The sequence below is a fragment of the Bactrocera tryoni genome, chromosome 1, assembly GCF_016617805.1.
Source record: "Bactrocera tryoni isolate S06 chromosome 1, CSIRO_BtryS06_freeze2, whole genome shotgun sequence".
NCBI classification, from domain to species: Eukaryota; Metazoa; Arthropoda; class Insecta; order Diptera; family Tephritidae; genus Bactrocera; species Bactrocera tryoni.
The window spans coordinates 87008874-87022448 of NC_052499.1; the positions used below are offsets into that span (position 1 = coordinate 87008874).

At 39.2% G+C, this 13575-nt stretch overlaps 1 protein-coding gene across 3 annotated transcripts; it reads left to right on the forward strand.

Annotated features, from left to right (window-relative positions):
* Positions 1-1228: 1228 nt before the first annotated feature.
* LOC120782335 (probable low-specificity L-threonine aldolase 2) lies at positions 1229-12660 on the forward strand. 3 transcript variants are annotated; one of them, XM_040114565.1, is made up of 7 exons: positions 1232-1391; positions 2449-2703; positions 7043-7117; positions 10939-11350; positions 11704-11840; positions 12105-12431; positions 12514-12660. In XM_040114565.1, exons 2-6 carry the CDS (start codon positions 2496-2498, stop codon positions 12422-12424), a joined length of 1152 nt encoding a protein of 383 aa, XP_039970499.1. In that variant the 5' UTR covers positions 1232-1391; positions 2449-2495; the 3' UTR covers positions 12425-12431; positions 12514-12660. The 3 variants fall into 3 exon arrangements, with proteins under 3 accessions (XP_039970500.1, XP_039970499.1, XP_039970498.1); XM_040114564.1 differs by having other exon boundaries at positions 12105-12660; XM_040114566.1 differs by lacking the exon at positions 2449-2703 and having other exon boundaries at positions 1229-1391; positions 12105-12660.
* The last annotated feature ends 915 nt before the right edge of the window (positions 12661-13575 follow it).

Sequence of the window (13575 nt, forward strand, 5' to 3'; positions counted from 1 at the left end):
ATATTCGTCCTGTCAGATTAACAATTGAGCGTCTAGTGGGAAAATTTGAATCCACAGGCACGGTACAAAATGTTTCCGTGCCAGTGAGACAAAGAAGTGCTCGTAATGTCGACAATATTGCTGCCGATAGCGCATCAATTGAGGAAGACCCAAGTCAGTCTCTCACACTTCGTTCTAAAGCATTGGGCATCTCGGTGACGTCGTTGCGGCGAATTTTGCGAAAATATCTTGGCTTACAACTTCACAAGATTAAATTGGCAGAAGAACTGAAACCGTTTAAGACAGCATCGTCGTATGTTCGTGAATCGGGCTGAGAAATAACTTGAAAATGAAAACATAGAAAAAATCATTTTCAGAAATGAGGATCATTTCTGGCTTACTGGCTTCGTCTATAAGAAAAATATGCGTTATTGGTCAGACAGCAATCCACACGGACTCCCTGAGTCACCATTGCATCCCGAAAATCCCTTCTTCTTCGGTGATGAACAAAACCGGCACGTTACTGGAATCGCTACAGCTCAATTATAACCGAATATTTTTTGCCCGACTTGGATGGTATGGACTTGGACAATATGAGGTTTGAACAGGCGGGTGCCACAAACCAAACAGTGAATGTCACAATCGATTTGTTGAAAAGCCAGTTCGGTGAACGTGTTACCTCAGGAAATGACCTAGTCAATTGGCCGCCTAGGTCGTGAGATTTGACGCCTAGTTAAGTCTATCGTCTATGCTAAGACCAACCAATTCGTTACTAAGCGAAAAAAATGGACTCTAATACGGTATGCGAATGTAAAAAATTCCACTAATTGAAATATATGTTACGTTGAAAGAGTCTGAAGTCATCATGAAATTTAAATTAACATCCACGGAATGAGTTGCAATTTAAGACTTTCATCGGCTCCTCTTCGCTCCGATATCGCGATGAAGTGCATACTCGAAAGCAGAGTGGCGAGCACCTCACGTATGATGAGCAGAGCAATTGATTTATTAACAGAGGTTGCAAATACGCAAACCAACATTATCACCCACCTTTCGCTCACTGCGTCTCTCACACTCTCGCTGCTGCTTTGTCTCTGCATAAGAATAAAGTAAAGCTGCTTTCTATGTTGTGGATCTTCACTGTAAACAACATTTCCAGCTCATTCCTTGAGTGCCGGCGCTAGAGCAATATATTTTGTGTGGCCTTCCAATTGGACCACATTTCGAGTGCTGTCCGATCGTGACGTTAGTACTTGTGGCTGTCTTTTTTTTCTCATATAAGCGAGCGTAGTAATCGATGGAAAATTAGTAGCCAGTGAGTATACGAGTCGCATTGTCAATTTTCAACAGAGCGCTGTGGAAATCGGAACGAAAAGTTGGCGGTCCGAATCGAGCGATAGTAAATTTTATTTGTAAGTAAATATTTGTGAAAAGTGTCTTGTGTTAAGAAAAATAAATATTTTTTTCAAAATTCATAAATATCATTTGACATTTCGATCAATTGACAAATAAAATAAGGCAATTCAGTACTAAAATAATAGTGTGATAGCTGAATTGCTGCTTAAGTCCACACAATCTTATCAATTACATAAATCGTTCATTATGCTCATGCCTTCATATGTACATATGTATGTACATATTTGATTACACATGTTTGTACCCGCATGGGCAGAGGTGTGACTTGCAGAAGCATAACAGAAGTGACTTCTGTTACTGTTTTCAACAGTTCAATGATAATCATTCAAAAATTTGTTTAGCAGAAGAATATATGTAACTATATATATTCATATAAGTATATTCAGAACGATATTAATGGCAAAACGCGGGATTATGGCGCTTCTAAAATCACATTCGCCACAAATACTTGTTCTGGTTCTGGTTTCAACTGCAACCTAATCGATTGTTTGTATGTATGTAAGCGATAATATACATATCAAATTAACAGCAACGTTTGTTTACCTTTAAAAAACAAACAAAAAAATTATTTATTTTGACTTTTTAAAAGCTGATTAGTAAGCTGATGACCTGGATGACTGAAATGAAATACACTTAGTTACCAAACATAATACATTATTATATTATATGACTATCGATGGTTATCAGCTATTTCAATAAATTGAAATTTCGTTGACTTACTCTGTGCAGTTCAGCAGTAAGCAGAGCTTGGAACATTAATTTGTGACTACAGTTGAGCCCCTATATATCTCCAAACATTTGTTTCACCCTTTTCATTTCGGGTTTCTAACGATAATTCTGAGCGTAATCAAACTGATATACTTCAATCTATCGACTCCAGTATTTATAACTTGTATTTGAAAAGTTAACTGAATTTTTCCAACTGTATTCTTATTTCTATACACTCAACACTTCACCGATCATTCCCGCCAAATCGAAATTACAAATAAAAAAAGCGACTTACGAAGCAAAAAATTATATCTATATTCATTCTATTTGTTTATTCTAATAAAGTTGCGGAAACATTCCATTTCGACTGCTACCAAGTGAATTATAAAAACATGTCGCACTACGTAATTGATCTTCGTTCGGATACGGTAAGTCAGCCGACAGCGGAAATGCGCCAAGCCATGTTTGTGGCTGACGTGGGTGACGACGTTTATGGTGAGGACCCGACGGTAAATGCATTGGAGCAGAAAACGGCAAAGTTGTTCGAAAAGGAGGCAGGTCTGTTCGTGCCCAGTGGCACTATGGGCAATTTATTGGCTTGTAAGTATAGAAAATCTGGTAAACAAAAATGATATCAGTTGATATACATAGACATGACTCAAACGAAAAGTGCATAAAGTTAAAAACATGTATAACAAAATTACGAAACATTTAATAATATAGTTACTCATTTATAGAGGAAAATATTCCAACTATTGATCGGAGAAATACTGAAAAAAATTAAACTCAAATGCACTGACACTTATAGTTTTGGTTTGAGTGCAGCCAGGCAGCAAAACCACGGTTCCCAATTGAAACGAAATCTGCTATCATGGTCCCATAATCGAATAATCTACTTGTATAAGGGAGCCTTACAATCCTAAAGCAATTTAATTGCTGTTCCATATTTCCCTTGAACCCAGACACTATAGTCTAGAAAACCCTTTTCAATAAAAGTCCTTGACAAGTCCATAGGTAAGTCTGTATATTTCTGTTTAAGTTGCAATAATAAACGTTTTTCTCACAATATCTTACCTGTACGGTCTCTGCCAACAAGATATCAGATAATAGAAAATAAGTTTTCCAGACAAAGAGATTAATATTATTTTTCATTCGATGACCGAACATAGCTTGACAATCATACTGATTTCGTTTTCGGGTAGCGCCTTAAGTGCAAACGAATTAATTATGTCATAACCTGGGAATTTTTGTTTGCCAATGCGTCGGATGAATTTATTACGAAATTGTTTATAATTCAGTCATACATGTCTTAAGGCAGCTATCGCTTTATTTCCATTGCAACCTGAAACCAAGGATATTGTAAAGGTTCAAGTTTCATCTAAGAGATACCAGATTTTATAAGAACTACAGCTCCGTCTCTTGCCTTGCCACTAGGGTGATTTGATTTTGTAAAATCGTACCCTGCGATTTTAAAATATGACCAATCATTGAAATGATTTTCTGCTACAAGCAGAACATCGATGTTGTTGGTTTTGACATAGTGCTTGACTTCAGCCCTGCTCTTGTATAACCCGTTGGTATTTCATATGGTAATTTTAAGTCTTATTTGCATTGTTCAGAGAGATGTCATGAGTTGAGTAATCATTTGTGTAAATTGAGCAGCCATCTGCATTTCCATTTGCTGAATAAGCACTACCAGTTTTTCAACATTTATTCCTTATTAACGACTGACGTGAACATCTGTTGAGAAGGGTTACAGGATATCACGTTCGGCATCAAACTGACAAACTTAGTAACAGGAATGATATGACTGGATGGAGAAGACTGAGTTCCGTCTTGATTACTTGATTGGTAGTTGCTTCCTTGTAATTTAAAAAGCCGTTGGGCTGTTTGACTGTATACTTTGCACCCTTTATGGGATTTAGGCTGCTGTTTCTTATCTACCTATGTATTTTGGTATCTTCTATTGTGGATCAAGGTGCAAGTGGGAGCTGGTGGAGTGACTGCTGATCTTTGGCGGGTTCACGGACAAATATTATTCGTTAATATAAAGTATAGTATTATTGTATTGTATTTTGTGAAGCCATCACCCAACCTAGTCGTAATGCAAATTTTACTTTTCTCATTCAATTTCATCCAAATATGACAATACTTCAAGAAACATTTTTCGCTGTTATATGGCATTGACCTTTTAGTTTTCAAAGCCCACTTCGGTAGATTTCCATGTTTATTTAAATTTGAATAAATACAGTTCAAACACGTAAGCGCACGTGAACACTTTCTGAGCTGATGTGACGCAGTATGTAACTAATTCAGTTGTTACAAAATAGTTGTTAGCATTTTTTAATAATTTTATTGTGCGAAGTATTTCACATTTACTTAGGTCTGTAACAAAAATTAAAGGTCGAAAAATTGGTAATTTATCAAACCTGGCAAATTTTCAGACAGGACTAAAAAACTGAACCTTATTTCGCAAACAGCTGTATGTTCGGACTTGCAGGAGGGAGCTTCAGTTAGAGAAATCGCTCAAAAACATAAAATTTCAATTGGTGTCATCAGCAAAATAAAAAAAACAAGACAGTATTAACACACCACCAAAAAATTTAAACCGGCCTAAAAAGCCACTCTTGAAACAGAAAGGATTTTACGGCGTTTTATCATGACTGATGCAGCTAAAAACACAGTGGAGGCTAAGAAAGTGTTATTGTCGTCTTTAGGCACTAGAGTATGCAACAATACCTATCGAAATTCGTTTAAAAGTTTTAATATGCGTGCAAGACCAATGATTAAAAACCGTACATGTCAGCGAAGAACAAAGCGGCTAGAATAAAATTTGCGAAATAACAGAAAAACTGGACAAACGAACAGTTCAAACTAGTAATTTGGTCTAACGAAACGAAAATTAATCGTATTAAAACAGATAGACGCATCTGGACATGCGCTGCGGTCCCACGGATAAGAATATGCTGCGCACACTTAAATTCGGAGGTGGTTCACTTATATTGTGGGGTTTTTTCTGTGGCGGAAAGGTAGGAAAACTGCGTCGAATTAACGAAATATGGGGGGCTACGGACTATATTAGCATTCTAGAGGTTTCACTTATCCCTAGCTTTGAAATTTTTGGATGTGAACCCGGTGATTTGATACACATGCAAAATAATGACCCTAAACATACCGCCTGTATTAGAAAATCTTTATTGAAAAATAACGGAATTCGGGTGGTGAAGTGGCCACCTCAGTCACCCGATATGAATCCTATTGAAAATTTATTGGCGATTGTTAAAAAACAGTTAATTATTCAAAGAAAAACACCAAAAACCATAGATGAACTCTGGACTCAAATTGAACGAGTTTGGAACAGCTTTTCTCCGGAAATTTTAGATAATCTAATTAACTCTATACCTGACCGTATTAAAGCAGTCATAAAAGCTAAAGGCGGTCCCGAAAGTTATTAGTTATTGAACTTCAATCATCACTTTACCTCTAAGCTCAAATAATGTTCACATAAATTTTATTACTTTGTATCTCATAAAGCCACAAGAGATTACTAAATGAAGTACTTGTTTATGTTAAGAAGTTTTTGATTAAATATACTTTACTTTTCGTAAAACAAAATTTAATTTGAATGTTAATTTTTCTTAACATCAGCTGCAATGCACTATTTTTTACTATACGTGAACACTTTTTGAACTCACTGTATCTTGATTTATAGGCACATTTATGGTGTCAACTCTGTTTATGTTGGGGAATTAAAAACGGTCATAATGCGCGTTAACGCCATTTAAAAGTTGTGACTTCAGTTAGTACGACCGTATTGTGGAGAATACGAGTGAGCTAGGAAATTATTTTCCAAAAATTGCCAAAGCGCTCTAATTCCATAAGCACTTAAGACCGCATACCTAATAAATATTTCAAGCATGGAATTTGAACACCTTGCTGTAAGGTGATATTTCTTTATGAATTTCATATAAAATTCCCTTAACAGAAGGCAGCCAGCACGACTTCTATTGCAATCGCTGCATAGTTGTTGCTGCTACTGTTGCCGGTGCTGGTGTCAAGGAATGTAATTCACTTTCATGGTTTCTGCACATTTACACTGCGTTTGCGTTCCTGCCACTAAGTGCATACTGTTGCAGGCGCCTCACCATACACCCATTGGGGAAGTTAACTGGTGCAACATTGAAGGGCTTCTAGTGATTTTTGAGCCGCCATTGGTTCAACGTAATATTTCCATTAAACTTGCGAAATAAGAGAGGTTAAGTTGAGAGTAGGCACAGACCCTATAAGATTTCCTAAAAAGGGTAACATCGCAGAGTTTTTATGTGCTTTTTAGATTAGAGTCAAGCCGAAATTTATAAGACTAAAACGAAGAAGAGTCTTTATTTGTTTTAAAGGAAGTTGATGACTATCCCCCCTCAGGATTATTATTAGCCATTAACGATGTGTAATGGGATCGTTCGAGGATTTTTCGTTGCCTGTTGCTTGATAAAGTCCTCTGATCACTTTCACAGATTTATATATCTCTAATTATTTATGTCACTAGGGACCTACACATTCCTGAAGACGAGGTTTTTCTTCTACTTTTAGGGCGAGCCTTGAAGTTCAATGCAGGTTCCCTTCATTCAATTTCACTAAAATGTACCATTCAAACAACACCAACCACATAGCGCTAGATGTAAATGCAATTTTTGTCCATCCAGCTATTAGACCATTTGTGTGGTCTCGCAAAGCCACAAGTGTCCTGCAGGATATCAGCATCCATACAAATGTGTGTGTGCATCAGAAAATGTGTTCCGGTGCACGCTTTCCACTAAAATACTTAGTTCGGCTAAAATCAACAAATTTATGCTCCCTTCAAGCATTCCGTTATACGCACACACTCATACATACACATGGCATATATATCACATTCTTATCTAGCCATTTTTATACTTTTCAGGTATGGTGCACTGTCATCAGCGTGGCTCGGAAGCAATTGTGGGTGATTTATCTCATGTCTACCTCTACGAACAAGGTAAGTTTCATTTCCTAAAAGTACAGCGAGAAGAGTAAAAATCATAAGAGAAATTAAAAAAAAGCGAAAACGAAGTCTAAATATAAAAACTTTAATAGTAAACGAGGAAACACGGAAACACGGAAACGTAGAAATGCCAAAAATTGGGAAAATGTTCGACTGCGTCCCAAGGCGTCCCGCTGATAGCGCGGCGCAAGGATAACCAGTGAGATCGGGTTAAAAGTGGTGTGGCAGTCGAGAATTGCGATAGTCTTCCGTGTTTGTGTTTTGTGTTTGCCTGTGTGTGTGTGTATTGTGCCGGTGCTGCAAGGCAGCAGCGCGCCGAGCATACACCGGATATGCGAGTTTAAAAGCCGCGCCATGTTCCCGCTTTCGATAGCAGCTACAGAAGACAGCGCACATATGCGCACACACACATGTGCCCACGCACACACAGACACATGCGCATCTGTGCTCAAAGTTGCCTGTTTGAGTTGCACGTCTAATTGTTGCAATTGTTGTTGCTGTTGTTGATATTTCAGCTTTTTTTGCAGTTATTAAAATGCGCACAATAATGCAATTTGCAACACAAAAAACGGCGAAAAGTAATAATAACAGTAAACAGTTAATGGCAAAAAAGCGAGAGACTCTGCGCAAATATGTGGAAAGCTCAAACGAAAAAAATCACATTTCCCACGCTGGAAAAAAATGTAATTGCGCACACACATACATACACGCAATAATATAACCATTTCGATAAAGGCATACAAAATGAGAGTTTCATGTGTGTAACCCATAAATCATCGAAGGCATGAGGATTAAATAAACATTTATTTATGAGGAATCATTTTGTATCAACCTTTTCCAAAAAATTTCACAAGGTCACTAGTGTCGTGTGTAGTCGCTGCTTCTTCTTCTTTATTGGCGCCGACACCGCTTACGTGGTTATAGCCGAGTTTTCTTTCTTTCATTGGAAGTGTTTTTTACGTGGTGAGTCCCAAACCCAGGCCTTCACACTTTAGCCCACCTTCAAACGAATGTTTTTTGGCTACCCAGAGAATACTTGGTTTAAGGCCAGAAGTCGTGATCTGCTTAAGCTATAGGTAAAATAATCCTTTCTGGACATTCCAAGTCAATGGCTCTGAGAGAACTTTCCTCACTTGCGTGCACTTCTACACATTACTTCATACTCCAGAAGCTGCTCTGCATTGGTATATTTTATAATTTTTCTTTAACTGAACTTTAATGCCAAGTCTCAGAAGATTTTTGTAGTTATAGTTCAATCAGAGTGAAAATTTGTTTCTTGGGACTTAAATTTCATACAAACTTCTTCAAATCAGTTACTTATTTACTTGCGTGTCCTCTATTTCGAATCAATACAAATGATAGTGCTTGCCTTGTTTGTTTTTAATAATTTTTCCACCTTATAGGCACGAAAACCACCCCATACAAATACACATATAAATTTCATGGTTTGCAAAAAAAGCATAAATATCCATGCTCGCACCCACGACTGACCAGTGCAGCACGATTTGTTGTAAAAAAAAGTTGGGAAAACAAAACTTTTTTGATTTACCGCCGTTGAGTGCCCTCCGGGTCGCGCTGCGCATATACTTCTTCGCCTCGGTCCCGGCAGATTTGAATGTCGACATTGCTAATGAATGCGATGAAGTGCCGCTGGAATTGTTGCGCAAAAAAAATTAAGTGCTTTGTACTTTAGAGCGAAACCAAACAAACTAATTTCAGCTTGTAAAGCTGGTAAAAAGTTTGCGAATCATACGCTACCACACCCGGGTGTATTGAGGCGCTCATTTTCACGAATGCTCACAGTGAGCTGCTGATGATTACATTCAGAGCTGTGTTAATAATTATTTGCTGATTTAAGTCTGATGAACAGTTGTTAGTGGAAGAAAATTATATTACATTATAATCCAATTATTATTTCCTCTAATTTATGCGAAAATTTTATTGAAAATGCTCCATAGATGAAACATGTCAGGCAGTTTAAAGCAGGAAATTGCTTCTTGGATGAGAGAAATATGTATTGCCTCTATAGCTGCATAGTCGGTCAAAACTGACAGTTAAGTAACGGCATTTAATCTCTGCGATTCTATACACTTTTTTAAAATAGTTTTTTGTTATATTCATAATCTTAGTCAAGCAAATAGTTCCCAATTTAGAAGGCTTGCAGGGCTTTGAATATTATAAGAAACTCACAGATTTCCTGGGGCTACAGTCATTTGAAGTCTAGAAAACATTGCTTAATAAAGTAGGTTCTTTTTTAAGGAGCTCTAAACTTTATTTTTACTTCAAAGCCGATGAAATATCCATTAGAATTATTACTGCGCGCAAAAATTAGTAAGACTTTTTAATTCAAATTGCGCGAAAAAAACCATTCGTCGAAATATGTTTTTCTAGACTGGTGTGCCTGCCAGTGACATCTCTGCCAAATGGTACTTCAAAATAATTATTAGTATTTAGTATACGCTTGTCTTTCTGAGTTACGTAAAGTTCGGTGATTTTTACGATCAGTGCAATTATTCAACAAAAAACTTCCATGCAGTTTTCTATGTGGAACCAAATTTCTGGGGCCGAAACGTAGAGAATGTTGGAAAAGGTCTTCGGTGTGTTCCCTACAAACATGTGTGTTTGAATGACACAAATTATTCGAAGGGCGTCAAGAATGCGTTAACGAAGAACCACATTCAGGACGACCACCAACATCAACTGGTGATCAACAGGTCCATAAAATAAAGGAATGGGAGCTTGAGAGTCAACGATTAACAGTCCAAGATTTTACCGGCATCGTTGGAATATCGAAAGGATCAGTGAAAACCATTTTGAAAGATTATTACAGAAAACTCACTCAATTTTTTCGAAAAACCGCTTCGCATTAACGTCTGTGTAACAATGATTTCCGTTTACCAGTATGCCATAAAACGTATTATTACTGGCGATGAGTCTTGAATCTATGCTTATGACCCGGACAAAGATGATCAATTGGCCAGATTTCGTTGCAAAAGGAAGCCAAAACCATGTCAAAGCAGGTCAAAAGTCAAGCATATGCTGACACTTTTCTTGGATTATCGAGGTGTGGTGCACTCCGAATTCCTTTCATCCGGCCAAACTGTCAACAAGGAATGCTATTTCAGAATTATGCGTCGTTTGCGTGAAGATATTCGTAAAAGAGGCCGGAATTATGGGCCGCGAGACTTGGTCTTTGCAAGATGATAATGTACCGTCGCATACTGCAATTTCGTGCCACAATCACCGTGTTCGCCTGATTTAGCTCCGTGTGACTTTTGGCTATTCAGCAAACTCAAACGACCACACCATGGGAGCTGCTTTGACTTAATTGAAAACATTAGACGTGAATCGCTATGCGCAATGATGGCCGGAAATTGGCTTTAACAACTGTTTCGAGAACTGGAAGAAATGTTGGCACAAGTTATTTTGAGGGGACGTCATATATTTTGAAGAAGAAATTAACAATTCTAAAATTATGATGAAACTCTTACTATTTTTTGCGCATATGTAGTTGTATATTTCTATAATCGGGCATGTTTTTCAAACAATCCCAAAACATTTCTAATATTTGAAATGAGAATGTACCAGACTTCTAATATCCGCCATTTAATCAGAAACGCAGTTAAGTTTTGCAAAACTCCTCAGTGTCTTCTCATTCATTTTGGAAGTAAGGAATGTGCCCTTTTAATATTTAGTTCTTCAGTGCAATTATTCATGCTTAGTCCACATATCGCTTTGCGCCAGCAGCATATCCACGCGCACACCTATACACACATACACATGTTGGTCTAATATTTGTACGCCTTCTCTTTTAGGTGGCGCTGCTCACATCGCTGGTATACAATTAGCCACAATACCCAACAACGTGGACGGCACATTCTGCCTCGAAGCACTGCGTCGCAAGGTGCGCTTGGAGGACGATCACGAGCCAATTACGTCCCTGGTAGTGGTGGAGAATACACACAACATATGCGGCGGCAAGGTGATTCCGCTGGAGTGGCTCGATAAACTGGCAGCGCTAGTTAATGGCGATAAACAGCTGCAACCCTACGGCAAGCGTATTGCGCTGCACATGGATGGGGCGCGCGTCTTTAATGCGGCCGCAGCGCTGCAGGTGCCTGTGGCACGTATTGCGCGCGATTTCGATTCGGTTAATATTTGTTTGAGCAAAGGGCTGTCGGCGCCGGTGGGCTCAGTGCTGGTGGGATCGGAGGCTTTCATTAGGCAGTGAGTAAAGCGTATTAGACGGTAGGCGATAATCATATAAAAGACGTGTGCGAGTGTGTCGCGACTATGTGGCAAGTGTTGCAGCTAAGGCGATTATTATTGCCAGCCGAAAGGCGATTGTTGGGCGATAGCAAAGGAACACAGGCAATGCTCTCAAACACTTATTTCATGGAATTAGAGTTTGAGTCTCCACTTTCGCGCCGAGTGCTTCGCTTTGAGATTAATGTCACAGACTAATTGGCACACACACCCGCTCTGCACCTTTTGCTTTCCAATCGCATTCTTAATCTTCGCACTTGTGCTGTCTTTCTCTTGCCACTAACTTTTTCTTCGCGCTTTCTTTTGTCTCGCAGGGCACGCCGACTGCGCAAGGCGCTGGGAGGTGGCATGCGGCAAGCAGGTATTCTGGCGGCAGCCGGCATTGTGGCCTTGGACACTATTGTGCCGCGTTTGCAGGAGGATCATCAGAGGACTCGACGCATAGCAGAAGGTAATTTTTATTGCAGCCTAATAACAATACATCAATGTGGCAAGTTGCGGCAAGTGGCGGCTGATGAGGCGACTAATGGCTGCTGATAAATGCCTTCGATTTGGTAAGCACTCTGGCTCTGACTTTACTGCGTCTAGACACTTGCCTTTAAACTGCTATTATTCTTCCATCCCCACATTCCACCTCACTTTGCGTTGAAACAATTAATTTCCCTTAATTACGCCTCGATTAATTTTGTCTGCATTCGCTTCTCCTCTCTTTCAGCCATTCATAAAGCCAAAAGTCCCAATGTCACCGTCGATTTGGCGACTGTTCAAACGAACATTTTGCTGATTCATCTGCCGAATGCGAAATTCGGCGCCACGGCGTTCGCCGACCGCTGCAGCGAAGTGACGCCCGAGGAGCTTGCCGCCGGCGTGCATGCCGCACACAAGGAGCAGGGTATTAAGGTGAAAGTGAGCGCACGCGATTGGGAATTTGCTCGAATTGTGTTGTACCATCAGATCAGCGATGCGGATGTCGATTTGGTAATCAAGAAATTCAATTATATAATACGAGATGTGGATGTCCGATTGGCAGCATAACTGTCAGGTGACATAAATGTGAAATAAATATATTTTTTTTTGTATTTTTTAAACGACATTTGTATATAAGTGCATAAGTTTCTCCTTAGGTGGATGATATTCGTATTCATTTCACTAGACACACTAGAGCACTTTAAATAAGTCCCACAAATCGACCATTAAAGAAGACCTTTTTTGAATTTCTATTAATAAAGAAGAAGGAACCCTTAAAACTATATTTATGGCGATATATGGAAGATAAATTTTTTAAAAATTTTTGTCAAAATGTAATAATGGAACTGAGTCATCTGTTTTATTTCATCTGGATACTTATTCGGTGATAAGAAATTAGTCCTCTTGTTCTTTACTGGCATAGACACTGCTTACGCGATTATAGCCAAGTTAACAACAGCGCGCCAATTGGATATTCCAAGCGAAGCCAGGCCCTTCTCCACTTGGTCCTTCCAACGGAGTGGTGGTCTTCCTCTTCCTCTGCTTCCCACAGCGGATACTGCGTCGAATACTTTCAGAGCTGGTGAGTTTTTGTTCATTCCGAAGTAGCACCTGTTGGAAAGAGTTATCCTGCGATGGATTTCCAGGCTGACATTGTTGGTGGTGCTTATACTGGTCCCTAAATTATCTACAATTTCGTAGTTATGACTGCCAACATTGACGTGGAAGTCTAGTCGTGAGTGCGACGACTGTTTGTTTGATGACAGGATATATTTCGTCTTGCTATCCTTTACTACTACACCTATTTGCTTTGCTTCCTTATCCAGTTTGCAGAAAGCAGACCTAACGGCGCGGTTATTATGGCCAATGATATCGATGTCACCGGCGTAAGCCAGCAGCTGAACACTGTTATAGAAGATTATACCTGTTCGTTTAAGTTCTGGAGCTAGAATAATTTCTCCAGAAGCAGGTTGAAAAAGTCGCACGATAGGGAATCGCCTTGTCTGAAACCTCATTTGGTATCGAACGGCTCAGAGAGGTCCTTCCCGATCCTGACGGAGCTTTTCGTGTTGCTCAACGGCAGTTTACACAGCCGTATTAGTTTTGCGGGGATACCAAATTCAGACATCGCGGCATAACTGCAGCTCCTTTTCGTGCAGTCGAAAGCAGCTTTGAAATCTACGAAGAGGTGGTGTGTGTCGATTCTCCTTTCACGGGTC

Coding starts and splice junctions, on each gene's coding strand:
- LOC120782335 (XM_040114564.1), top strand. CDS start 2,496: ATGTCGCACTACGTAATTGATCTTCGTTCGGATACGGTAAGTCAGCCG. Junction 2,704..7,042: donor TATGGGCAATTTATTGGCTT/GTAAGTATAGAA, acceptor TATACTTTTCAG/GTATGGTGCACTGTCATCAG. Junction 11,841..12,104: donor GACTCGACGCATAGCAGAAG/GTAATTTTTATT, acceptor CCTCTCTTTCAG/CCATTCATAAAGCCAAAAGT.